The sequence below is a fragment of the Ixodes scapularis genome, unplaced genomic scaffold (genome assembly GCF_016920785.2).
Source record: "Ixodes scapularis isolate PalLabHiFi unplaced genomic scaffold, ASM1692078v2 PGA_scaffold1__304_contigs__length_218370807, whole genome shotgun sequence".
Lineage (NCBI taxonomy): Eukaryota > Metazoa > Arthropoda > Arachnida > Ixodida > Ixodidae > Ixodes > Ixodes scapularis.
The window spans coordinates 14,589,499-14,617,321 of NW_024609846.1; the positions used below are offsets into that span (position 1 = coordinate 14,589,499).

Consider the following 27,823-nt stretch of genomic DNA (forward strand, 5'->3'; position numbering starts at 1 on the left):
ACGGTATTGCAGACACGGGCACGGTAGAAGGAGAGATGTTTATATGGTGGCACGGTGACAACTTAGTGCCATGGAGTTGGCGGCCCCCTTCTACACTGCCATCAAGGATAGCGCCGAGTCGAAAGGAGGGCCAAGGTTGTTCCCGACCGAGGTGCTCCAGTTTAAGCCCGCGAAGTGTGAGGGAGTCGTGATCCATCCCCCAACCCTAAAACCCAGCAAGTTCTCACGGTTTACCTCTGCGTCTAATACGGCGATAAAGTCCTCCACATTCAAAAGTACGGTCTCCACCTGCCTTCTGGACGTGCAGTTGAACGACACGCCGTCTGCGTATGCTAAAACGCTGACCTCTCCTCCGTCTTCTAGTCGCAGTGCCCTGATACTGTTTTCTACGATGATGGAGCGGCATAGTGGTTCCAGTTCGTGGGGTGTCGTCAGCCCCGTCTGTTCGACAACCGGACATCAGCAGCTAGGGTCGCCTCCGTTGCGAAGACGGCGCCTTTGGCTCCCGAGTGTCTCCTCCCTCGAAACCCATGTGGATGACATTGATGGAGGCGGCGTTTAACATCCTCAATTTCCTTCCCGGAGAGCGTCGGCGCCCGAGGACCTGCATACGCTCTGGCACAGCAAGACGGGGAGTTCCAGCGGAAGACCATCCACGATGGAAAACAGAAGTCTCCCATCTGCCTGGTGCGCGGCGACCGTGGGAGCAGCTACGGAAGCTGGGACGACGGACTACGGCAGATTAGAGGGGGACTCTTGAGCGGAAACCGGGTCACGACGGAGGTGACCCGGTTTCCGCTTTAGCGACGGCCCGTTTGCTAGGTCCAGACTTAGTCGCCGGAACCAACCCCCGGTGGCGACGTCCCCAAGATGCGGTGCGGACCAGCACAGCATAGACGATCGGCAAGCAGCCCCCAGTGGGAGCACACCTCTCCCAGGTTTCCTCGGTGACCTGGCACCGTGACTCCCGCAGAATGTGAGTGGAATAAACCTTTTCTGACGAGAGCTATGCGCTGCCGTGTCATGTTCATCCGGAGACAGGGGACTAAGGAATCGGAATAAAACCCTACAAGCTCTAGTGCGAAGATTATTGGCTAATGGGGGAACCCCTGGTTTTGGTGGTGTACGTGGGCACGCACTCGATCTTCCTCCACGTGACCGCTGCCACGGCACTGGCAACGCCATGGCGCCGGACACTGCTTTCTCATGTGACTCAGCTGGTTGCACCGGAGGCACATCGGGGACCTGCCTGACACCGACACAAGCACCAAGTAGCGATTGACAATTGTCTGGTGCGGTAGTTCGTCCTTCATGGTGCTCTCTTTGAGCACGATGGCCGCCAAGCTGGTCGAAGTTTAAACCACGTAGTTCCTGCTCGGGGACTTTCACGTCTCCCTGAATATTGCCGCGCGCCAAGTAGGCAGCGCGGCCGCGCCCTAACAGTTATCGCGCTTACCTCCCACGCGAAGGGCCAGGGTTCGATTCCTGGGAGCGGCGCATCTTTTTGTATATTCCTGCCGACTAGTATTCTGGTAAATTCGAGAACCGTCTTGGCTGATTCGAGACTAGAATGTTCTACGCGCCGAACCTTCTACGCCGAATGCTCCAGAAGCCCACGCGTGTACAAATGCGGCTCCGCGTGGCAAGCCGGAGACAGTCTCGCCCCAGCGGTCGACTCTGGTGTTACGCCGACTTCGACGCCCGCGACGCTCTGTTATTATCTTTATACCCTTTTATTTTTTGCACAAGTTCGCCACGTTAAACGTTTGTTTATTCCTGGATATTTATTGTTTTTTGGTCACCACCCGTGACAATATCTTGACAATCCTCCCGTAGTCTTCAAAAGCTGAGGCCTCCCCTTCAGTCACGTAGTTAAGAAGCCAGTAGATCGTAATCCCGAGCTTCGTGACGTTCGGGTCGATCACGAGACATCTGTTGACTTTGATGATGAGTTTCTCACCAGCAACCAGCTTCTCTTTGCTCTCTCCCGAGTCCATCGTGCACAATAACACGTGATTATACTGGAAGGCGCCCAGCCCAACCACGTTCGCAACGCCGATGGCTTCCTCCAATGCGTCTGCAAAAACCTGAGTATTGTACAGCATACCTTTGATGGCTCCATAGAGGAAGATCGTCGTGGCCAGCCTTGGTCCACTTGGCAGCGCTGGCATGATGATCCGGTATTCAGTACTCCCGGAAGCTTGTCCTGCGGCCTGAGCGAAGGTACCCGCTCTGTACGGCGCTGCGTCCGAGGATGATGCGGTTTGTCGCTGGTAGCTGGCGTCAACTCAGCCGTGTCACACACTTGAACAACTGGGGAGGGGGGGGGGGGGGGGAGGGGGTTATATTTAGCGTTGGCGTTCTACTCTGCTGCAAAACCCACCGTATTCTTACTCCTTATCAGTACGGGTTTCGGAAAGGATGCTCGACTGAGTTAGCCTTGCTAAATCAAACTTAAATAATTCTAAATATTATTGAGAATAAGCTCCTTACACTAGGAATAATTCACGACTTATCGGTGGCTTTTTATCGTCTTAATCATCAAACGTTATTTCTTAAGCTACAGTAAGATGGCATCAGGGAAATAGCAAAAAAAAAAGAAAACATATTTGAGAACTACCTAGAGTTCCGTTTTTAAAGTGCCGTAATAGGAGGACACCATTTTCAGTCTAGAAAAGTAAATGCAAACATACCGCAGGGAAGTATCTTAGGACCCCTACTTTTTAATTTATATGTTAATGGCATTACCAACCTTGACTGCAAAGCAAGCATGATAATTTATGCTGATGACAACACTGTATTGTTTTCTGGGTCAAACAATTCCAAAGTTATAGAAACCGGCAATTGACTTTTAGAAAAACTTAATGTGTGGACGACTTTGAATTCGTTAGTAAGGAACAGTTATAAAACAAAGGCGATAGTTTTTAGGCCGAAGGGAGTACGGTTTTGCGATAATCAAATTTTCTTCCTAGGAACTTGTAGCATAAAAATTGTAGAAAAGGTTAAGTTTCTTGGCGTTATATATAATGAACACATGCGATGGGATGATGAGGTCGTCATGATTAGAAAAAAGCTATCTAAAGTTGTAGGCATAATTCATAAGTACAAAAAACATTACCGTCGTCTATACTACGACTTCTTTATAACCGTTTATTTTATGCTTGCTTCAATTCCTGCTTTCTGGTAAGGAACGGGGGGAGGGGGGGGGGGGGCACCGCTGTTACTAATGTCCATAGCCTAGCTGCATGTACTACAAAAGAAAGTAATTCGTTTTCTGTGCAAAGTCTGACAGCCGTACGGTGCCGCGATATGAAACATTTGGAATTGCTTAGATAACAAACTTTTTCAACTACAAACTTGCACTAGCATATAAAACAGCTCTATATAACGAATTCAGTAGTTTCATTTCACTCGCCTCTTTTCGCTTAAGAGTTATTTGCATTCTAATCGTCATGCCGATGTTTGGACGGTCCCGCGCTCCAGAACCAACTACATAGATCAGATGATTAGCCATCAGCTAACCAGAGCGATCAACTATTTTCTTTTCACGCGGTCTTTGCATTGAACGTGTTCCCTTTCAGCCCTGGTGTGTTATGGGACCCTACTAGACCTTCAAGACTTCAGACTCCACCACATCAAACGTTAGCCCTTCAGGCTTCAAGATTCCAAGACTTCAATACTTCAAGACTTCAAGACTTCATGACTCCAGACTTTAATACTTTAGACCCCAAACTTTACCCTTCAGTCTAACCCCTTAGTCAACATACCTTAGAAATGCAGCTTTCCAGAAAGCCACGACAAATCAAACTGTATGTAAAGCGTTTAGTCCAACCCGCGCGCTAGCAGCTGCCGACAAGTGATCAGACCAAATATATTTGGTCTGATTCCTTGTCTGTGACGAACTCTGATCACTTTTGCAACAAACAACTCGGTTGTCCCTATAGGGACAACCGAGTTGTTCGTCGCAAAAGAATATATTTCGAGGTACTCACAATGCCGCTGGGTAAATTCCTGAGACACAAGGCAGTTCGACTGATAAAACCGAACAGATGCACCGCTCGGAGTGGAACTCAACGCCGACCTCGAGGGCCCGAATCACGAATAGCGCTTCAAGGGATAGGCGCGATGCTAGACGAACGAGTTCCTCGTCTACGACGTACGCACCGTAACAGCCGCCGCAAGGTTTTGACGGCTTCGTAGCACGAGCATTGGAGCGCTTTTCCTCTGCACGCTCGGTGACAGCCGCGCATGCAGAGGAAAGGGGCTCCAGAAAGGCGCTGGTAATCCTGAGCGACTCGAAGGTGGGACTGACCCAACTCGCAAATCTGGAGCGTGCACCACCGCTCACAGGAGAGTTGGCGAATGCGGCGGTCATGTTGCAGCGCCAAGAATGAACAAATGCCTTCCAGTGGCTGCCGGCCCACTGCAGCATTCGAGGGTATGAGAAGGCGGATCGCTTGGCGGCTTCGGCTCAGGGCGACGACTCTTGTCCAACGTCCAGCTGGGCTGCGTTCTTGGACAGTAGGGCCATCCGTGTGCACCACCCAGATATCCAAAACAACCCCATGCCGCCCAGACCCCCGAAGAACCTGCCGAGGGAAGTCGCCGCAGGAATGCACAGACTTCATTCGCACAAGCAGCGCCTTCACGCGAGCCCACCGAGCGTCAACAGATAACAGGAACAAAAACTTTCCTGCCGACATACGACCGTTGCCACTGGCAGCAAATTGACCAATACGGACGCGGGGACGTCACGGCGGCTCTAATTTAAACGAAAATAATCCCGGGAGAAGGGGGACAGAGGACAAACACAAATCTCTAAATACAGCTAGATGACTGGTGCGCCACCCAAAAAATCCGCCTGGTCGGGTATCGATCCCGGGACACCTCCATTTCCAGTGGAGGGCTCTACCAACTGAGCTAACCAGAGTTTAGGTGACCGTAGAGCAAACAGTTTTTATCAGCTGCCACCAGTCTAACACCAACAAGGGTTGAAGGCTTGCATTTTAAGGTTATGTTTATCATGCAACTAATTGCACAGGTGCAAGCGAGCTGCACAAGAATGACGAGGCGCCCCTCCCAGTCGCGCGCTGGTAAAACCTGAATACTTTGCTTACGGAGCACGGCACATTCCGGATGCCATGATTTCCGTGGTCACAAACCCCCTCTCCCAAAAATAAAAAGAGATCTTCATAGTGCGTTGTTTTTTCTATAACGTGCTGCGAATGCGCTTTCTGGGTGTTCGTGGTCAATTGGGCAGAATAAACTAGTTTAAAGTTGCGGCTGTCCGTGTCTACTCCCTTGTGATTGTCCCTTGTGTCGCGCAAAAACCTCTAGACTGCGGGGATGCAGCCGGGCCCGGATTCGCTTCGGCAGCCCAAAGACGCGTTTGGAAGCCGCGATCTTATGGCGGCAAGTTCTCAATGCATGGCATTTTTAACACTCCTTTTCTGGAGCAACAATAACGGGCTAGTGAGCCTTGAATTTGAAAAATATTGAAACGCGCTGTATACATGCAGACGGTGCCAGAAAATGTAAGTAAAAATAACCAATACGTATTAATCCGTCTGCTGTCCGTCGAATATGTCACACATTTCCGACCGGCCTGGCTTACTTAGTTGTTGGACGGGCGGCTGGGCCGCTGGGTGGCCAACTCGCGCCATTGAATTCGTAAGGCGAGATCGTTCGATAAAGCTAGCTTGATAGACTTCTACCTCTTCTCAATGGGCGGCAATATCCGGGTGTCGTTTGCACTCAATGAGTCTCGATCAAAGCAATATTCGCTTGCAACTCCGTCTACACAATGAGCCAAAATTAAGAGTGACACAGCAGGTTTACGCACTCGCGTCAACGAAGCGGGCTATCAATGAACACAACACGTTTACGCACTATCGTCTTTGGATGAATACCTTCGAGGTCCTCCCGATAATGTCTGGAGGGTTTCACAGACCCTTTAGAACGGCCCTGAAAGGCCACGCATTTTTTTAGAACGACCTTGAAGGAACGCACACCCCTCTAAAAGATATCTTGATCGGACCCACAGACCTACTCCAGGTGGGCCCATCAGACATTTCAGAATATCCTAAAGGACCTCTCAGGCTCTCACAGGAAATCCTACTGGGCCTCACAGACATTTTTTTTTTTTTGCATAGGGCTGTATTATCGCCACTTGTTTCGTTACTTGAAACTAAGCGAGTTTATTATGTGTACAAAATATGTTTTACCTTTGGTATTTCAAAAGAGTGCTGCTTCCGCTGTTGCTGTAGGGGAGGAGGGGGCTTTGTCAAGCAGTTTTTAAACCGTTTCTTCCCATTTTCCCTCTCTTCTCGTACGAAGAGGAACACATGAACAGGAAACTTTAAAAAAAACGCAGCTTAAGCATACATAGCCTGATATGTATGCTTTCTGTTACAATGACCTGCGCGTGACTGCTTAGAATGCTTACAATGACCTGCGCGTGACTGCGTTGGGCTTGACAGTGAAGATTTTCGCGTGAAATCTGGGCTAAAAAGAATGAGCCCATTGATTTTTAATCCTGAACAGAGAATTGATATAGTCTTTATCAAACATTCGCTTGTTTGCATGAACTAAGTAAAACTCTAAATGACTAAATCTAGAAAACAGCTAAAATTGAACACAGGGGCATAAATCTTGGTGCTCTTTTTATTAATTTGCTAATATTTTTTTCCCAAAATTGCTTTGGTCTTTAGAAGGTGTTGTTGTAGAACTGATAAAACTTTCTTACACAATCTTTACGAGCCTCCTCGGTTGCACACGTCGCGTTTTTGTCAAACTGGCTTGAAGAAGACAATGCAGGCGAAATAAGGGATTGCACGAAGTGCGAAACCTTTACGAAAAGCAAAGGTCGCTCCGGTTGAAGGCAGTCGTCTGGCCCGTCGGATATAACGCCACCAAGAAACCATTGTCCTTTATCTTCGTACATCAAAGGTCCTCCGCTGTCTCCCTGGTAAAACCATTCATTAACAGTCTTAAAAGATATCATATTAATATTCAAAATGAGAGCTCAAAGCGCATGGAAAATATACATATATATTTTATTTAACCTCATATTGACGCAAAGTGCATGTTCCATCAATTTACAAAACCTGCGCAAAAACAAGAAAAAGCAAGCTGTCTTTCCCATTCTAGAACTATAAATATTATCATTTGAGAATTCATTAAGGTGGCGATGCAGGCGAGTTGGTTCATGACTAAATCTAGAAAACAGCGGGACAAACACAAATACGAGTGGAAGAAGTAGGCGGGCCAATATACACTTTTCACATAGTCGTGTGTAAAAGTGTATATCGGTCGGACCGTGAGGTGTATCAGTGAAAGAAGGAGAGAGCATAATTTGCTTTGAAATCATCTTCAGGGGTACTGACCTTTACGCGTGGCAGATTGTCGCTGCCGCCCTACCTTTAACGACATTCAGATCTTTGACAGGACTAATAATAGGACTGTTTGCGATTTGCTTGAGGCCTTTGAAATAATCAATCAAGGTACAGGTAGCTGCATCAGCCAGACCTCTGTTTATCTGCTCTCAAAAGAAATCCAGTCTCGTAGTTTTCTTTGAATTATGTTTATACCCTTTGTCTTTTAGCTTGCTTTTATTTTTTTTATAGGTTTTTATCTTGTTCTCAAGTGCTTGGTTTTATAACTTTTGATGGTGTTTGCTGTGGCTGTTTTTATGTGTTTCTTCTATAAATTTTTAGATGTCAGTCAGCACTGGTCCCGTCCACTTCTTTCACTCGTATTTTTGTTTGTTGCGCTGTTTTCGAGATTTTTAATATTCACTACTGTCGAAAGTAATGTGTAAAAGAATATTACTTTTTTTTCAATTGACACAACTGCACCATCAGTTAGGAGCTGCTCCCCTTCGCTCCATTTAATTTGCTGATATTTTCCAGCTTGTATACACATTAATCAATACCTTAAAGGGAAGCTACGGAGCTTTTTGGAAAAAATGAGTTAGAAGTGAATTCTAGTGTATTTTTACCCCGTGAACCCGAATACCCAAACCATTTGCTGCGTAAGTATTGTTAAACGCGAGAAAAACGCGAAAGACAGTCGCTGTCCGTGACGTCATCGACGGATCTTTTGGCTGCCCTAGGCTAGAGAGGCGGGGCTTAAGCCCTATTTTGAAATTGCTCTTGTGGCTCTCCGGCGTGTCGCATTGAAATATTATTTTGATATCTGTTAATCTAAAGGCCAAATGAACGCAATTCAAGCGTTTTTTTCTCAAATGTAGAAGTGCCCCATCTTCCCTTTAAATTAAACCTTGCACATTTTGAATCATGTCGAAATCAACGCATTTGTATTATGGACTATTCGTGTGTCGTACAAATACACAAATATTTGGCCGATACTTTTATGTCACTAATACTGTTTTCATAACCTCAAAAAATAATCCACAAAATGTTTCCCCTTTTTGCTGTGCAGCATGTCACTGAATGAATGTCGTTTTCGCATGCGACACGCAAACATACAAAACTCCTGATTTTTAAACGAAGACACATTACGCTCATCTTTGCCGTAAGTGCAGGCGAAAGTGGAGGTAATGTGTGCAAAGAGATGAAAGGGGACGGAGGAGTTTTATCACTGTTTTATACCAATAGCGTAAGGTCACAGGCCGAAAACAGGGTTTCAAAACCATGAAACAGTTAAAGTTGTGAATGCTCAACAATACAAACTGTTACAAAAGCATACCAATACAAGTGCACAACTGAACTGCTACAACAATCCACCCTCGGTGGGAAGCGGTTGCGAAAAATTAAAAATATTTTTATTTCAATTCTTTTTCAGCTATTTAGGAGTACTCAGTTCTGACGATCACAATGCTGACGTAGACCCGGAATCACCGCAGTGTCCTGGACGCAGTTACCATAAAAAATCTGAAAATTTCACTTCTAATATTACATACAGTCAGGACACTTGGTCTTGTATAGCTCGATGAGAAAAAAACAGCGTCGTGTTTCTGTGTTCCTTCTTCTAGTCCTCCGTATTTTCACGTTGTTTTCACACCCAAGCTTCTACTTTTCCACATACAATTTGCGCGAGTCAATCGCTCTATCTACGAAGGAAGCTGGGAAGCTGTCGAGGCTGATAATATATTTACACCTAAAAAAGAGTCCGCGCTATGACTCATCTTTATGATTTAATATGCTCAGTGTAAGAGAGTAGACTGTTTTGTCTAGGTGCTAACATTTAATTAGCTCAATAATTCACCGAGTTCGTTTCAAATACTCCAATGATTCACTTGCCCAAGTGTTCGGCGGAAAGGTACACATGCCAGATTTCTTATTGTATTAATGCCTAACGGAAATTTAGGTCGTGTTTAGCGTGCAGAGCATCGGTGACAGTAATAGGAAAACTCTATCCAGACCTGTAGCACAGAACGTGCACAGTGAATGGCGGACCCATGCGAATGACTATGACAGATACTGGCGTAATCAATACTTTGGAACAAATGAAAGGACAAAACATTGAGGACAGAAAGGAAGCAGGACCTGTTTTGTCTAGTATGAACATAGAATGACACAAAATAGAGAACCGCCTCCAAAGTTTTCAACGTTATCCTAGAAGGACGGGAGAGAATCATTAAAGGAAAGGGAACTTTCCTTTAACATTTTTTTCGTTTTCTTCTTCGTCCAGTTACCGTCCCCCTTTCCCAATGTTTTATCCTTTCATGAATTAGTATCTATTGAACAGCACACTCGTTTTTTATTATTTTGTACGTTCTTCATGCACAGCGTACAATGTTGCTGGCAGGAGTGGGTAGTTTGATCTAGCGTCTCATTCACTCGAGAGCACATGCAGCCGAAATTCGCTATTCAGCTACACGTGTTTGGTCGCTCCCTGTTCACTTGTTTTATAACACTAATTTATTTTCTTCATGTTTTTCCTGCTACTGCTAGCGCCTGAAGAAAACAAATGCTCCTGTGACAAGTTCTGAAGATCAAAATTTATTTTAAGTAGTATCATGCGAAAGTGGTGAAATATTTCAATATTTTATAAAGACAACACACCTTTTTTTTCAAATAACGCAACTCCCTTCTAATTCGCCGAGCATCAACAAGCACCAAAATGTAGCGAGAGCAAAGTAAAATGAAAGGGGAGAGTGGTAAATAGAAAATGCACGGAGACAATATACATTGGACTTAGCTTGTTTCATACGGAGGGAAGAAATACATCCGGATAACCTACTAATCCCATCTTAAAACATTTTGCTTCAAAATTCCAATATGTGTTTAATGGTACATGACATTTTTAGAGCTAAAGTATAAGAGATAAACAAAGAAGTATTTATTTATTTATTTACACATTTATTTATTTATTTTAGTGCTTTCAGAACCCAAGGGACATTACAAAGGTGGATAACATAAAAACGCACACTCGTGACGTTCGTGCAAATGGCAAAACCTTACAACACAAGTTTGTGCCGTTTGCGCAAAAAACAAACACGATTAACGCAAACCTTGATGTGAAATATAATTATAGCTTAAAACTTTAAATCAGTTGCGGGGAACCCTTGTAGCACTTGACTTTCACTTTTGGTATGGTGCCTGGAGCACGTCTCCGACTGGTGATTTTAGGGTCGTATCAAGCCCATACATCAAAAGTGGTTCCAAAGTGGCAACAAATGACGTCACAGAAGCCGGAGTGTCATGCTGTAGGATGTAACGGTCCTGGTGGTTGGTCGTAGAAATGCCCAAGCAGCACAGAGTTGGCCAGTCATCAGCCAATGGCTGGCAATGGTCCTTGGCCAAGTGGCGAGACAGTGGCCAGAGACTGGCCGGTGACTGGCCTTTATCTGGCCATTGGCCAATGACCACTGGCCATCAGCCATCGGCCAAGCATTGGCCAATGAACGGCCACTCTTTGGCCACTGGCCAAAAGACCATCGCCAGACATTGGCCATTGCTTGGCCAAAATCCGTGCTGCTTGGGTGATTACACAAAGCACGAGCGTACGTGGATGTCGCTGTCGTCGTGACGTCCCAGCTCGTGGCTGCTGAAGTTTCCGTGGACTGCCAAGCTGGAGAGTGTCCTGCAGATGAACAAGGCGTCTACCACATTCACCACAGGTACTGGGATACCGCCAGGATCGCGACTGGCGACAGGATGAGACTTCTGTGACGTCATCAGGCGGAAGTTGAGGGACAACTTTTTCGGACGCGGTAAACAGACCAGGTGGAGACCCGTTCCAGGCACCATACTTTCGGGAGAGAGAAATTTGCTTTCTGTGAACCTGGGGTAACATTTTTGTATGAATGTTCCATGGATTTGTGGCGAGTTTTGGAGTTTCCTCAGAATAATTCAGCATTCTTTTTGACTATATATCTTCACACAGCTAATAACCCTCGCCGCAAATCAATTCCAAGACGTGCGGTTACTAACATCTGCCTTCAGGGAGTTTTACTTAAAAAAGAATTCGCGAGGAAAGTTTAAATAAGATCGTAACTAAGACTCAAAATTAACTCTTGGGCTAGTTGGCTGTACATTGTAAAAAGTCAAAAGTGTGAACACCAAGGATTTATCTTTTGTAAGTACAACATGACTATTTAGTATAACATGACATTTACTATTTAGATTAATTATACCTATATTACGTTATGTAATGTACTGCGTGTTTAAATATTAAAGGCGTGTTTTTTTTGCACAAAAAGGAAGTGCACATCGGCGAAGACTTATTCACTTTGCTCAAACCTAGCTCAAGTGGACGGAACCGGACGCCAAAGTTTCAGAGCTAAACGTCCTCTTATTCAAAAGTTACGGGATTTTTTTTTTCTTTTACTTTTGAATTTCAAAATGGTGGCGGACAAAGCCCTTGAATACATGAAGCTGAATAACAAGAATTACCCAGAATGGACCCCATTTGCAATTGAAAACTCCAGAAAATTACCCTTACCTTTTGATGCCGATGACGATAAGTCCCGGAACTTTGGCATCCGATCCCGACCGCTAGCGCTACCTTTGCGAGGAGGATGAATGTTCAGTGAAGCGCAGTTAATTTTCGATTAAACAAAATTGTTTCAATTTTTATTTAGAATTGATATTGTGGCAGAAAATTTCTACCTTTTTGAAAACTTACACTAGAACCTGAGTATTCTTCCTTTTTTTTGCTACAGGATGAGTTTACGAACTTAAAAATAGGTGAACGTACAGAACAGGTGAAGTACAAAACGAGCGTGATGGTAGCAGTAACTGATCATGAGAAAGATACATATAAGGTGGGGACGGACAACTTTCTTTCCCATGTTCAATTCAAAAACAGACTGACCAAAACAGATTACTGTCGTCTCTGCTTACATGGCACGCTCCACCGTTTGAGCAAACGATATAGCCAGGAACTTTCCTTCCCATTTGCTTTGTGCATTCATCCTGATCAATGAGATCGATTTCTCGTTGCATTAACCGGTTTGTGCTGTCTAATATGAGAACTCCTTTTCGGACAGCCTGTGAACTGCTGCTTGATAGTTTAGTTGATTGGTCGTTCATGGCTCGGTCAAAATCAGCTTCCTTCATGCTTTCTCTGGCACCATTATCATATTCATTATAATCATCATCGAATTCGTAATAATCTGAAAATAAAGGAACATAGACGATATAACGCAGGAGGTGTCGATTAGACGTTTTTCATGTCCTGTAAAGCTCTAAGGTATACATGTTGTTGTCCAAGAAAAAGGAGCCGTGTGTCTCACAGAACAAAAATAAAGTACGGATTCAGTAGAAGGATGGGAGGCCGAGTTGGCTAACACACACCAACTCGAAGTACGTGGAGCGAAAGCCCGCGCTGCAGAACCCAGGATCCTGCATTCAATCCCTACCCCTGTCCGTTTCGATCTGGATGAGCATCATACCGGCGTGCGGTCATGTATTACTATTGCGTGATGCACGTTAAAGACCCCAGGTTAGTGGTTCTACTGCACTGGCTAAATTACTCATTTACAGCTTGGAGACTCGTCGCCCGTTGGGGCAGATTAAGTTCTAGGCTGTATGAACACACACACAACCCAATTTGTTTTTTACAAATTAAAGTAAGCTCAGTTTGTATTCGAATATACAGGGTGTTTTTTTTAGTTGCACCGAATTAAAAAAAAAAGGAACGTGAGATAGAGTAATTAAGCCCTGGGGAAATGTTAATGGCCATGGCGGCCTCTAGCAAAAAGGTGAAATTAGGTAAGTAGTTAGCTAATTAACTAAAATGTTTTAACTAACTTCTTAATTTTTTACTTGAGGGCACATGGTGTAGTTAGAGAATTGAAGCTCAAAATGGTGTAACCCTGCCATCAAAGTTTGGTTAAAAAATTTGTAGTAGGTGTTACGAGGTCAAGAAATGTCACTTTAGTACAGGGCGTCAAACCGAAACTAAACAAGAAAGAGCGCCGCTAAAGTAATCGCTCCGCCCTTCCGGCATCCGTGGATCGTCGTTATCGCAGCCAGCTTCGCCTAAGCAAGTGGAGCCGGCCGCCACAATAACAAATCGCATGCCCGAAAAGGGGGAGCAAAAACTTTACCGGCGCTCTTTCTTGCTTAGTTTCGGTTTGACGCCGTGTACCAAAGTGAAATTTATTGACCCCGTAGCACCTACTAGACATTTTTAATCAAACTTTGATGGCAGGGCTAGACCATATTGAGGTCGAGCTTCAATTCTCTGAAAACATGATGTGCTCTCAAGTGAAAAATTAAAAGAAGGTAGTTAAAACATTTCAGTTAATGAGCTAACTAATTACCTAGTTTCACCTTTTTTCTCGAGGCCGTCACGGCCATTAGCACTTCCCCAGGGCTTAAATTACTCTATCTCGCGTTGCCTTTTTTTGACAATTTGGTGCAGCTAAAATAAACACCCTGTAGAGGTGGGGTTAAGACGCTAATGTTTTATACCTTAGTTACACTAGCGCTCTCAACTGTCATTAAGCTAACGATCGGTGGCATGTCCCAACTCTTATCGAGTTCTACAGAGTTACTTGGTACGTAGGCCTAGGGGCGCAGTTGAGATACGCGCCAAGGAATGCACTTTAAACCGAGCCGAAATCAAATCTTGTCACGTGACTTTTTTACAATGATGCAAATGAATTATATGCACACTTTTCATACATTATAAGCGTTTATAACTAAACAAAATTAAGTTCTTTTTGATTTTTAGAGTAAAGAAATGATAAGAAAAGCGTTTCACGCCAATTACAGCCAGAAACACACAGCGGAAGTCTTATCGGCACTGGCATCACAACGGCCGCCCTCACCGAGCTTGGGCTTCTGCGGCTTGCCGTGATCATTCTAGCGGCAGCTCCAGCCCCGAATCATACCTCTTGCAACAACAGTGCCTTCTACAAACCTTTCTAGAGATCTCCCCCTACCTTCTGCAATTCTTAGTTCTTCGCTGGTGCTGGTCATAGGCGGTGATGCTGCGGATGCCGTCATCTTTAACTCAGTGGGGCGAACCACCTCAGTTAACCTAGGTAGGCCAGCTCAGAACTCAGTTATTGTTATAGGCTCAATGACTGATGGCGCCGCAGTGTAACTCTGCCCTATCACATTTGAGCCCACTGTCGTTGGCCTAATGACAGCTTAGAGCGCCAGTGTAACTAGGGTATCAAAGGTTGACGATATCCAACTAAAATTTCTGGCGATATTCTAATATTTTTCATAAAAGGATGGGGGTTAGCAGAGCCCTCATTGAGAGAAAATAAGAAAATAGCCTGTGTGCTCTGCCAGAATGGACGCCCGTAGTTTAAGCTTTTGGAAAATTGTCCTATATGTTATATAAACTATCATGTTAAAAAAAACATTTGCAACGTATTTAAACTGCTAACACAACATCGGGTTGAATGTTTCTCGTAAAATATATAAATGCCACTGTTTTTTTTCCTCGTCCGTAACCTGCATATTGTGCGACGCATGCTAAGCAGGAATAAGAATAAAAAAATCGATATGATTTAAATGACAATTTTATTAAACAGGCGACCTGGTTAATGTTACACATACATCTAAAGCGGAGGCGATCGGGCGACAAGAGACAAACGCCCGCTTGAGATGTGTGTGCTTGTCCCCTTGTGCTCAGTTCGCCTCCGGTTTAGAACCATACGATTTAAATTGTCATATAAATCGTGACTTAACTCGGACTTGTTTTCTTATGATAATATAAATAAATCATTTCCCGAAACCATGCTCAGAAAACTATTTTATTCGCCATTTATCTATAATTTGATGCTTTGTTACTGCGTGCATTTGTTTACACTTAAATCAGATATTCTTCTGGGAGGCTGAACATCAGCAGACATCACTGCCCTTCTGGGCACTTGTAGTGTTTAGCCTACATTGCGTTCGTCAGTTACGAAAAGCAGAATGCAAAAAAAAGAGAAAAGAAAAAAAAAACAAGAAAACTGGAAACAATGGTTGTTTTCTTTAATATGGCAGGTTCACATCAAAAATGTTTTAATTAACCTACTTTAAATCTGCAAAAACTATTTCTTGTACATTATTTTCGGTGATTAGACAGATAGGTCAATTAGTCAGTCATGCTTAAAATATTACTTATATATACAGTCATTTCAATTACATTAATTTAACTAAATGAAATAAATCTGTTCAAAATCAATTCAATTTTATTCAAACTAAGTATATAATATTTAAATGTAATAAATCTCATATATTTAAACTTTTGCTTTCAAATAATGATTATTTTCTACTTTGATGCTAAGTGATGTCAGCAAGAGATGTTGCACGACAAAATTACATGTTTATGCGCCGAATGCCTTAGTTTTGCATTTTGATTCGTTCGTGCCGTTCGGTCCTACCTAGGACTCTTACAGTCAAAGTGTTCTTCGAGTATTATATATATATATATATATATATATATATATATATATATATATATATATATATATATATATTGCACTGTTGTAGCGCCGCTCAAATTGTGGAACCCGGTAATCTCAATATTAAAAGTGCCTGAAGTTATGGTATTTGTTCACGGGCCAATACATGCATGTATACGACCGATCACATGTTCACACAAGCCTTTTATGCTATGATATGATATACACGTCGTAACATCAGATAGCACGTAAACTGACGATAAAAATCTAAAAGGGTAGCCCAGCTGCTAAAGATTCGATTGTGGTTTAACAGAAGCACATGTGAAGAAACTCAATTTTCGATGTTTATTGTTCCCAATAAACATCGTAATCTTCTGTTTGGTTTTGTCAAAACATGGCGTACGGCTCGTTCCTCGTGGCGGAGTTCTAACATTTTGGTGCCTAAAACCCGGGATGACAACGGTATAGTCCCGACGGAATGACGACGGGGCATCCACCCGCAACCAAACGAGTCAAGGGACGCCGCGAGAGAACGAGCCCCAACGACGCTACCGACGTTATCACTCAACGAGGCCTAGTGACGTCGCAACAAAACGCGCCAAAGGAAGCCGCAAGAGAACAAGCTTCAACGACGCTACCGACGTTATCACTCAACGAGCCGAGGGACGCCGCAAGAGAGCGGGCTCCAGCGACGCTACCGACATTATCACTCAACGAGGCCTTGTGACGCCGCAACAAAACGAGCCAAGGGACGCCGCAAGAAAGCGAGCTCCAACGACACTACCGCCGTCATCGCTCAACGAGGCCCAGTGACGCCGCAACGCCAGCAAGGCCGCTAGACCCACAGACGCCATAGGACGACTAAAGCAGAAGCGGACGGCTCTGAGGTCTCAAGTAACGAGACTGATCTCCGACATCTACACAGCTATCGCAAGCCACTCCGACGAGCGAAGCCTCAACGTATTATCGGTGAGGCTCAGTGGGTTGCGAATAGAGCTGAGCAAAGTGAGCGCATCCATCGAACCACTGGTACCTGACCGAGACGTTGAGCAAAACTACGCCCGCACGATTGAATATGACGACAAGATCGTCACGTACATCGCCGCCATCACACAGGGGGTAGAGGAACTCCGACGAGCTAGGCCCGAAGCCGGTACAACGCGGATTTACAACGACGGCGACGGACACGTTGCAACTTCAAAGATGAAGCTGCCGAAACTGGAGCTTCAACGGTTTGGCGGTGCAGCTACCGATTGACAACCCTTCTGGGAACAGTACAAGCAAGCCATACATGACAACGACAGCCTTTCTAACGCTGAAAAGTTCTTGTACCTGCGGTCGGCGCTTACGGGAAAGGCAGCATCAGCGATAGCCGGCATTCAAGCAACGGGAGTATACTACGATACCGTCGTTGAGTTTCTCAGGAAGCGCTTCTGTCGGACTGACGTTCTCATTCAAGAACACCTCTCCCAACAACTTGATTTGCCAGCAGTACGACACTCGAGCGAGGTGAGCGGACTGCGACGTCTCAATGACCACTTGCAGCGTAATAGGCCGCTCTCACCGCGCTCGGAGTTAAGAGCGACACCTACGAAGCTTTGCTCTGCTATGCACTACTGAGAATGCTGACAGAAGAGTTAGTAATTGAATACCACAAGTGTCGACGTCCTACGGACAAGGAAAACGACGGTGTCAAGATAGAGAGCCTACAACGCTTCCTGAAGCTCGAAGTGGATAGCTGTGAAAAGGCTCAACAAGTTCGTCAGCGAGAAGCCAAGAGTATGAGCCATACGAAGATAACATAAGGCAGAAAGGATTCTCTCAAGGGATCAGCCGCTTCTCTTTCCTCAACTAGTTGCTCCAAGCAGACTGAATCGTGCGCATTCTGTGCCACGAAGAACCAAGCTACACGAGATTGTCAGACATCAATTTCTCTGGAGGAGAAGAAGAGAAGATTTCGAGAAGCAGGACGATGTTTCGGGTGTTCGCTCAAGGGACACACCTCCAAAGAATGTCTCAACAAAAAATCATGTTTGAAACATGGGGGCGAAGGCACATAACTCAACTGGGTGACCCATCCTGGAAGAAAAGTAAGGACACCGCAGCAGAGTTACACTCTTCGACTGGCAGGAAGAGCGATAAAACACCTGCTGTACTACTTCAAACAGCTCAGGTCTGGGCAGAAGGGAAACAGCAAAGAGCTCTCACGCTCATATTTTTGATGGAGGAAGCCAACGAACCTTTGTGATGGAAGAACTTTCACGTAAGCTGCGGCTCGAGGTTGTTGGTGAAGAAGACATTACTATCTACCCTTTTGCAAGAGCAGAAAACATCACCAAGAAAAAACGCAGAACGGTACGAGCCTGGCTAAGGAGCCAGTACAGCCAAAAGAAGCACTGCCTAGAAGCTCTGGAGATACCAGAGATTTGCTCCTATCATCGTCTTCTACGTGAGAGCGTAGTGCAAGGAGTCCAAGTATAGATAGCTGAGCTGGCAGACGTCACCTCGCCACCAGCCCAGTTAACAAGACATGGCCTCGACATTCTTATGTGTGCTGACTACTATTGGACTCTTGTCTCTGGTGAGGTCCAAATACTGCATGGCGCTCTAGTCGCTGTTAAAACAGACTTTGGATGGACACTTCAAGGACCGATTCCCCACAGCGGTTTGACTGCCTTTTGTTCAGCTGAGGCAGTTCTGAAAGCCAATGTTGTTGGAAGCACATGCTCATTGTCTACCGAGCTCCGGTCATTTTGGGAGCTGGAAAGCATAGGCACCACTGATCCTAACCTCCCACAAAAAGAAGAGGAGAATGAATTTGTCAGAGCGTTTACATCATCCATCAAGATAACTACTGGACGGTACGAGGTGGCCTTACCTAGGAAGCCAATGAACATTCCGCTGGCAGACAATGAAGGAGTTGCAAGGAAGCGTCTAGTGAACCTCACAAAGAAGTTGCTTAAGGACGATGTGATGCTTACTGAGTATGATAAGACAATTTGCCAGAATCTCCAGCAAGGATTTGCAGAAAAGATTTCACCGAGTGCAGACAAGGCAGAGAACCGAGTGTACTACATGCCTCACCGTGCGTGTTACGACCTGACAGCCTCTCAACCAAGGTCAGAGTCGTGTTTGATGCCTCATCAATTAAACCAGGGTGTTTGACTCTGAATGACGCACTAGAGCCAGGACCAAACCTGAATCTAGGCCTCCTGAATGTGTTACTGAACTTTCGGATTCATCGTATCGGCCTCAGTGGAGACATTGAGAATGCATTTGTACAGCTATTACTGAGACTGGAAGATCGTGACGCTCTACGATTTTTCTGGCACGAACGAATGCCAACAAAGTAAGAGGTGAACCTTCCTGTAGACGTTTGGAGGATGACAAGGGTTCCTTTCGGAGAGACCAGTAGCCCGTTCCTTCTCGCAGCCACGCTACGTCACCACTTGTCGATAACATAGGACTATCCGGAAACAACGAAATCACTAGCCAAAAGACTCTACGTCGATAGTCTTATAACCGGAGCGAACACCGAGGAAGAGGCAGAACAGTTCTATCGACAAACATTACATGTCATGAAGCTAGCCGGAATGACAATGCGGAAGTGGAACACACATCCTACGGAGCTACAGCAGCTATTCAACGAGAAAGGAACCGGGTGTGTTTTAGATCAAGTAGAGTGTACCACCCCTAGCGTCTCTGGAGTGGACTTGTGTGGGACAAAAACAGCGATTACCTGGCGTTCCCCATGGGGCCTGTTTTGAAATTCCTAAACCGGAACTGCAACACAAAACAATTCATTCTCCAGGCATCATCTCGCATTTATGACCCAGTAGGACTCCGTTCCCCAGTCACCGTGACAGCCAAGCTGATGTTCCAAACCCTCTGGGAACTGGGTGTCGACTGGGACGCGCCACTACCTGAAGAGGTTCAAATAAGATGGACGCAGTGGCACACAGCACTGCACCACTTAACGAAAGTAACAGTACCCCAACGGTGCCTTGAACTTCCTGAGGATGACCGAAACGAAGTCCACATCTTCACAGATGCCAGTCCCAAGACGTATGGGGCTGTGGCGTATCTGCGCACACAGACTGTACCAACGAGGGTGACTTTGGTTTTGTCCAAGACCCGGTTGGCACCGCTAGAGAAACTTTCTCTCCCAAGACTTGAATTGATGGGAATGGTGATAGGGGCACGGCTAAAGGACTACCTTACTAGGTCGTTGAACCTACAAGCCGCCAGCTGGTACCTCTGGACAGACTCAACAATAGCACTACATTGGGTGCGAGGTTCTGCTCAACAGTGGAAGCCCTTTGTGGCCAATCGAGTATTGGAGATCCAACAGCTGACTGATCCAGAGCTTTGGAACCATTGCCCTGGACTAGAAAATCTGGCTGATCTGCTCGTAAGAGGGCTGACACCCGAAGCACTCAAGTCGAGCGCGACATGGTGTAACAGACCGCCGTGGCGTACAGAGCCACCAGCAGCCTGGCCGACGCATGAAGCGGGTGTTGATATGACCGCGGCAGATGAAGAGAAGAAACAAGTTCGAGTCCATAGCGTAACATTGAAAGAAGAACAGGTTTAGCCTATGCAGCGCCACAGTTCCCTCTCGAAGCTTGTTCGAGTTGTTGCCTGGATTCGACGATTTATAAATAACTCTAGACATTCCAGCCAAAAACACGGGGGTTGTTTGACGACCGAAGAAGTAGCACAAACTCAAACATGTCTGATCCTGCAGATTCGACAGGAGGTGTTTCAGAGAGAGTTCCAATGCGTTCGACGCTCAGCACGCATGAAAAGCAACTCTCGGTTGCGGAACTTAAACGCATACCTCGACAAGGACGGGGTGCTGAGTGTCGGAGGATGCCTCAGTAACGCTGACATGTGCAACAATGCAAAGCATCCCATCATTCTTCCATCAAATCATAATTTTACCGAGCTTTTGACCTATGCCTCGCATCGACGACTTCTCCACGCTGGTTCCCTTGAGACTCTGACAGAACTGCGAGAGCAGTTCTGGGTCGTTCGAGGAAGACAGATGGTAAAAAAGGTGCTGAAAAAATCTGCGATCTGTGACCGTGTCAACAGCCGAGCGGCCACCGAGCCATTTGCTCGACCCCCTCGAGACAGTGTAACCCCAGCCGCTCCCTTTGAGGTGACTGGTGTGGACTTCGCGGGACCGCTCTACACAAGGGATAAAGGCAACTACAAGAAGTCTTACATCTTTATTTTCACCTGTGCCGTTGCCCGTGCCATTCACCTCGAACTAGTAACCGACATGTCCAACCCCATTTTCTGATGGCCTTCAGAAGACTTGTGTCAAGAAGAGGAGTGTGCCGAGTCATCTTTTCTGACAATGCAAAAACGTTTCAGCGTGCTTCAAGGGACCTGAAGAAACTGTGGACAACGTTGCGTGGAGAGGAGATACTAGCCTACTTCGTTGATCGGCAGATGCAGTGGTAGTTTACAATCGAGAGAGCTGCCTGGTGGGGTGGGTTCTGGGAGAGGATTGTCCGGTCGGTAAAGTCGTCGCTCAAGAAAGTTTTGAGTAACAGCTACTGCAACTTTGAAGAACTGACGACCATCTTAACTGAAATTGAGTCTGTAATTATCTCGAGGCCTCTGACATACGTCTACACCGAAGCCACCAAAAAGGAACCACTCACTCCTTCCCATTTTCTGGTGGGAAAGCGTTTAACTGCACTTCCGACCAGCTCCAGCGCGGAGCCTGTGCCTCCCCTTGAAGGGCAATATAACAGGTGGTGGCGTGACCGTTAAAAGATGGCAGATCATTTTTGGCGTAGATGGAAAAGGGAATACTTGACCAGTCTGCGATCTGCTCATTTCACGGTGCCGACTTCCTCCAGTGCCCTGAAGAAAAGAACTCTAGTGTTGGTCCACCAACAACTCCAACCGCGACAACTTTGGAAGACGGGATAAGTCGTACAAGCATTGACTGGTCGAGACGGGCACATACGAGCTGCTATGGAGCGGCTTCCTAATGGTACCAGTATTAGGAGACCCATTCAACTTTTATACCCCATGGAATCTATTGACTAATGACGTCATTGTGGGGGAGTGTGAAGAAACTCAATTTTTGTTTTTTTTGTACAGCCATCGCACATTACGCAATCCTAATTAACATCGTCATCTTCTGTTTGGTTTTGTCAAAGCATGGCGTACGGCTTGTTCCTCGCAGCGGAGTTCTAACAGTACAAGCATGTTTTGGGCAGCCTAGGTGTTCCAGAATTAAAACCAACTATTTATGCTGGGAATCGAGTTTTGATGCTCATGATTGTAATGAGAAACTTATAAAGTAGGCGTACAAAAATGTGCCGCCCAGATGTTACGCGAAATGCCACCATTTATACACGTCTACGTCAAATCGTATATATTCACTGGTTGATCTCGGCCAAAAAGTGTTGCGCCCGATTGTATTTGCCATCGATGATTGGTTTCCCCTGTTATATTATGCTAGTTTATAACCTGGGCTCTACCCATAGTTATTCGAAAGAGCACTTCGCGCATGTTAAGACAATCTTTATATATTTATTTATTTATTTATTTAGTGCACCTTTTCGGTGCGTCTAAACAGCCCGAGGTCCTACATAAGGCTGCGCGGTTGGCATATATTTGTAGTGTTGCATAAAAAGCAGGTACAGAAAACGCATGCATCCTAACATAAAGGAACTAAAACGTGAAATATATCAGTAGGTAATAAAAATGTTACAGTCTATAAAATTTGCTTAGCCAGGTGTCAGTGATCCTTTCCTACTTTACAAGATAAAAGTAGCGATGCAAGCGCCTTGGTACATTCTTACAAATCCATGATACCGCGGGCAACGAATAGAGACATACACGGACGGTAGACAGGACGAGCGATGCACTTCAACTAAACATTTATTTAAAGTGCAACGAAAAAAAAAACAAAAAAAACACCACGCTATAATCGAGTAGACTCGAAATCAAACGGCGAATTTTCGGGTTATTTATAGAAAACCAGTCTGCCTTTTAGAGCCCGACTTGACGCGATTATGGTCTGGCTGTTTCGTGTGTGGCGAATAGTTTCAATATCGTTTGGTTGAAATTCAACACTCGTCCAGTATATTGTCTATCTCTGTCCTTGTTTATTACGTGCTGTGTCACCAAGTTTTTGTTAATATATTATTTATCTACTAATATTTGTCATACGCATGAAAGTCTGCGCGAGCTGCAAGCGACAGGTAATAAAAAAGTAGAGGAAAATTATTTTGATATTTCTAATTAGCAAATTACCAAATAAAAACAAAAACAAATGCAAAATCGTGGAGATCTACGTTAGAATCATAGGCATGTTTAACTTTGCAGTAAAAGCAAGATATTTACAGTCAATCTTGCCCCATCCCGTAGCATAGAAGGGAGTGTCTGCAGGAAGATCGCTGCAATTAGACGGAAGACAAATTGGCTGAATGTGTTTTGTAAAGTTTACTCTCTGTGCCAGCTTTACCAGAGCAATGTCTTTCTGTAAAAAAAAATATGATTCATTGAAGTACGTAATGCTCGATATTGAAAGATAAACGGCCCTCACATATACATACCATGAAAAGTCCACAGGTATTGTGAATAGGCGTGCAGATGCTTTCAACATCAACACACATCACTTGAGTTACTGGAGACGCGCTGAGGGTGATCATTTTGTCGTATGTATCCAGATATGAATGTCTAGCTTTGGCTTCCTTGTTCTTTTCACTAGGAGTTTCGTGTGTTTTGTGGCACTGTGTGCCCTTCGTTTTTAGGGTGGTTCCAAGACGAACTGAAAACTCTCCTGGATCTTTATCTCTACAAAATTCAAGCACAGAACAAAACAATGAATACGGGTTACCTCATCATGAAGGTCCTTAGTTTGAAAACCTTTTGTCCCTGCCACCCCACTTCAAAGAAGCTAATAAATGAAATTAAAGGAAATGAAAAGGAAAAGGAAAACTCAAATGTGCATCCAGGGCGTACAGAGAACAAGTCGTTCGTTGCTTTATATGCTAACTATTTATTTACATTATTTACACGTTGGTTCTATGGAGTGTCGAAGTACGACATGCCTGCCCTTCTGATCACCCGAGCAGAAGTGCCCGAGCGCTCTTGGCGTCTTCTCCTCATCCGTTGCCGTGGCTTATATGTGGTCGCCACACTACTCCCCCCTCAGTCTGTAGGACGTTTGTGGAAGAAAAGAAATGGACCTTGCGTCACGGAGAGTTGCTGTGGGAGTGACTCATAGTAGTTGTGGAAAGTTGGGTGGACTCCATGTGGGCAGCCTTGAGTCTGTCAATCGATATGGTTTGTTGCTTGCCGTTGATCAACACTTCGAAATATTTCGGAGTCTTTTTCGTGACTAAGTACGGTCCATGATAAGGAGGTTCAAGACTTCGGCGAACAGTATCGTCTCTTACGAAAACGTGTCTTGTCTTGATAAGATCCTTACTAATATAAACTGGCCGTGGCGACCGCCGTCGTGGGGATGTTGGTCGCAGTTTCGACATGGTGTCTTTCAGCCGATGAGCATAGTTGGCTCGGTCCGGAGGAACCGCTGGGTTCATAGGGGTGAAAAAATATTGTGGAGGACGTAGGGACATTCCGTATACGAGCTCCGCAGGAGTGCATAAAAGTTCTTCTTTGAATGCCGTTCGCGGGCCCAGAAGTACTAGCGGGAGCGATTCTGTCCAATGAGGATTATCTTGACGCGCCATGTTTGACGCTTTCCGCTGGCGATGAAATCTTTCAACGAGATCGTTAGCTTATGGGTGGTAAGCCGTCGTTCTTAGTCGACTGGTGCCAAGGAGACAGGTGAAGTCGCTCAAAAAAGTGCAGACTGAAACTGTCGACTGCGATCTGTCGTGAGAGTGGCCGGCACGCCAAACCGTGACATCCAGATTTGCATAAATCCTTGAGCGACTCCTTGAGCTGTAATACTGCTAATGGGGAGGGCCTATGGCATCTGATGAAGCGGTCAATGGCGGTGAGTATATATTTGTTGCCTTGTGATTCTGGTAGTGGGCCGACTATGTCTAGGTGCACATGCTCGAAACGGGTACTCGGAATAGGAAAAACACCCGGTGCAGTGTGCGTGTGCTGGTGAACCTTCGCACGTTGGCAAGGAAGGCAGCTGCGAGCCCAGTTTCGAAAGTCAACGTTGATGCTAGGCCACACGTAACCCGCGGTTATTAGTTTCTGTGATGCACGGATACCGCGATGTGACAGCGCATGGAAGGAGTCAAAGACTGGTCGTCGTAAAGCGACTGGAAGGAAGGGTCGAGGAGCACCAGCTGACATATCACACCAAAGGGTGGGAGAGTCCAGGTATTGTGATCTCTCGAAGAACTAATGCACCTGGTGTATTTCTGAGCCTGGTTGGTTCTGCGTCATTCTGTTGGTGTGCCAAAAGTGTAGCAGGAGTGAGGTTTGGATTGTCTCATATTTGGGTGATAACGGCTCGAGACAAGGTGTTAGCAACGATGTTATCAGTCCCCTTTATGTGCCGAATGTCTGTGGTGAACTCAGTAATGAATGACATTTGTCGCAGTTCCTGAGGAGAGTGAGAGTGAGCGCCTGCCAAGGGCTTGTGATCCGTAAAGATGTGAAATTGGCGAGCTTCCAGAAAATAACGGAAATGACGGATAGCGGAGTAAACAGCCAGGAGCTCACTACCGAAGGTGCTGTATCGGCGTTCCGTATTGGTTAATTTGCGAGAGAAGAAAGACAGCGGTTGCCATACACCTTTGAGGAACTGCTGGAGTACAGCTCCAAGTGCGATGTCGGAGGCGTCGGTGACAAGACATCTTGGCGCCCCCGTTTCTGCATGATGAAGCAAGCTGGCACGTGCAATGTGTTGTTTGATGCTGCCGAAACCTTCATTTGTGGCATATGTCTAGTTTAACGGTGCTATTTTTACGGTTGGTAATATTTCTTGAAGAGGCTGAAGAAGCTTCGCGCATCCAGGGTCAAAGCGGCGATAGAAATTCACAAGCCCGAGGGAACCCCGTAGGTCACGCGCTTTTTGGGGCTGGGGGTACTCTTTAATAGCCTTTACTTTTGACGCGAGTGCAGGAATGCCGTGACAATCAATTTGGTGGCCGAGGAATGAAACGCAGAACACACCAAGTGGGACTTTTCTGGGTTGATCATTAGGCCGTGCTAATCCAATTTTCGATATAGACATCGTAAGTGGTGTTGGTGTTCTTGCTGGGTGCGACTTGCGACGAGAATGTTGTCTATGTAGGCATATACGAAAGGCATTCCTCTTAGCACTTGGTCGAAAAATTGTTGAAATGTCTGCGCAGCGTTTCTCAGGCCAAAGGGCATTCGAAGAAATTCGAAGAGACCGAACGGTGTTGTTATTGCTGTCTTGGGAATGCCCTCTGGAGCCATGGGAATTTGGTGGTAAGCACGAACAAGGTCGAGGGTGGAAACAATTACCGCTCGGTCGAGAATTGCTGCTGCGTCGTGTATGTGGGGTACTGGGTATCAGTCGGGTACGGTGGCTTGATTAAGAGCTCTATAGTCCCCACAAGAACGCCAGTCACCTGGTGTTGATTTTGGCACCATGTGGAGCGGTGATGCCCACGGGCTAGTGGAGAAACGTATGATGTCCAGCTCCAGCATGTGGTCAAAGGCCTGTTTGGCAGCACAGTACTTGTCGGGAGGGAGCCTCCGGGGTTGAGAGTGAACTGGAGGGCCGGTTGTTTTAATATGGTACTGGGTGTTTGGCTGCACGTGGGTGGTAAAGGCGCAGGGACGAACCGGGGATGGAAACTCTCGCAGAACTTCGGCGTATGGAGAGTCGGAAACGGAGAGGAGAGGAGAAAGTCCTATCGACTGCAGTTTCGTCCGAACTCCAGATACTGCCAGATGCGTTGTGCCATCAAAAAGACGGCGGCCGCGCACATCGGCTAGGAGGATGGATTTCTGCAGAAAGTCTGCTCCGAGTATGGGGCAGACTCCGAGTATGGGGAGGGCTCCGAGTATTACGTGTCCGCAACGATGAATACCCACGGAAGATACGACGCATTCCGAGGTTGACGGTGATGGTTCGCAGCCCATATGTAGGGATGGTGTTGCCGTTTGCGGCCTTTAGTTTCGAAGGTTGTTGGTTACCACGGTCTTGAAGGGATGGTAATACCACCGAAACTTCTGCACCGGTGTCGACCAGAAAACGTGTTTTTGAGTCTTTATCGGTAAGGAAAAAGAGACAAGGGCGACTCTGCAACTGGCCAGCATCACTCGTCGTCCCTACTAGTCGGCTGGATTGTTTCCCTTCTTCTGGTAGGTACAATTAGCGTGCGCCAGCGCCGAAGGTGCGATGATACCAGCACTGTTGTGTGGAACGGCTATGAGACTGACTAAATCGACGATAAGGGCAGGGACTTGTCCGTCGGAGAGGTGAACACGAAGATAGAAGGGCAGAGACCATCTCTGTGAGCTCGTTCACGCGAAGTAGAATGCTGGTGAAAAAATCAGCAGGGATTTTCTCTGGTTGTGTTACTTGATTGACACCTGAAGGATTTGAAACGTCGAATATTCGATCGGCCAACTTCGCCAAGTCCTCTACGGTAGCGCTCTCAGCTGATGCCAACGTCATGCGGACATCATTGGAAGACGTTGGAGGAATAGATGACGGAATAAGGTGTCGTCGATTGTGCCGTTAGCGAGCAACTGTTTCATCCGGCGGAGAAGCTGTGACAATGTTTTATCTTCTAACTCTTCTGCAGTAAGCAGCCGCTGAAGTCTTCGTTGCTCCAAGAGGCCTGTTCGACGGACGAGCTCGTCCTTAAGGACGTCGTACGGGGTAACTGGAGGAGGAGCGATGATGATATCGCGGACCTCAGCTGCATCTGTGGATGATAGTGCGCTCACTACGTGATGAAATTTTTTGTTCTTGTCGGTGATTCGCCTTAATACGAACTGCGATTCCACCTGAGCAAACCATAATTGTGGATCTGCCGGCCAGAATGGTGGCAGTCGAAT

The 27,823-nt window shown here is 45.9% G+C and overlaps 1 protein-coding gene across 1 annotated transcript; it reads right to left on the minus strand.

Annotated features, from left to right (window-relative positions):
• Nucleotides 1–6,706: 6,706 nt before the first annotated feature.
• On the minus strand, nt 6,707–23,502 carry LOC8052971 (chymotrypsinogen B-like). Its single transcript, XM_040212033.1, has 4 exons — nt 23,407–23,502; nt 23,195–23,330; nt 12,312–12,583; nt 6,707–6,964 (listed from the first exon to the last, which is right to left on the minus strand). The coding sequence occupies exons 1-4, from the start codon at nt 23,500–23,502 to the stop codon at nt 6,707–6,709; spliced, it is 762 nt and encodes a 253-aa protein (XP_040067967.1).
• Nucleotides 23,503–27,823: the final 4,321 nt, after the last annotated feature.

Coding starts and splice junctions, on each gene's coding strand:
- LOC8052971 (XM_040212033.1), bottom strand. CDS start 23,502: ATGATCACCCTCAGCGCGTCTCCAGTAACTCAAGTGATGTGTGTTGAT. Junction 23,331..23,406: donor ATACCTGTGGACTTTTCATG/GTATGTATATGT, acceptor TTTTTTTTACAG/AAAGACATTGCTCTGGTAAA. Junction 6,965..12,311: donor CAAACGGTGGAGCGTGCCAT/GTAAGCAGAGAC, acceptor TGGTTTTACCAG/GGAGACAGCGGAGGACCTTT.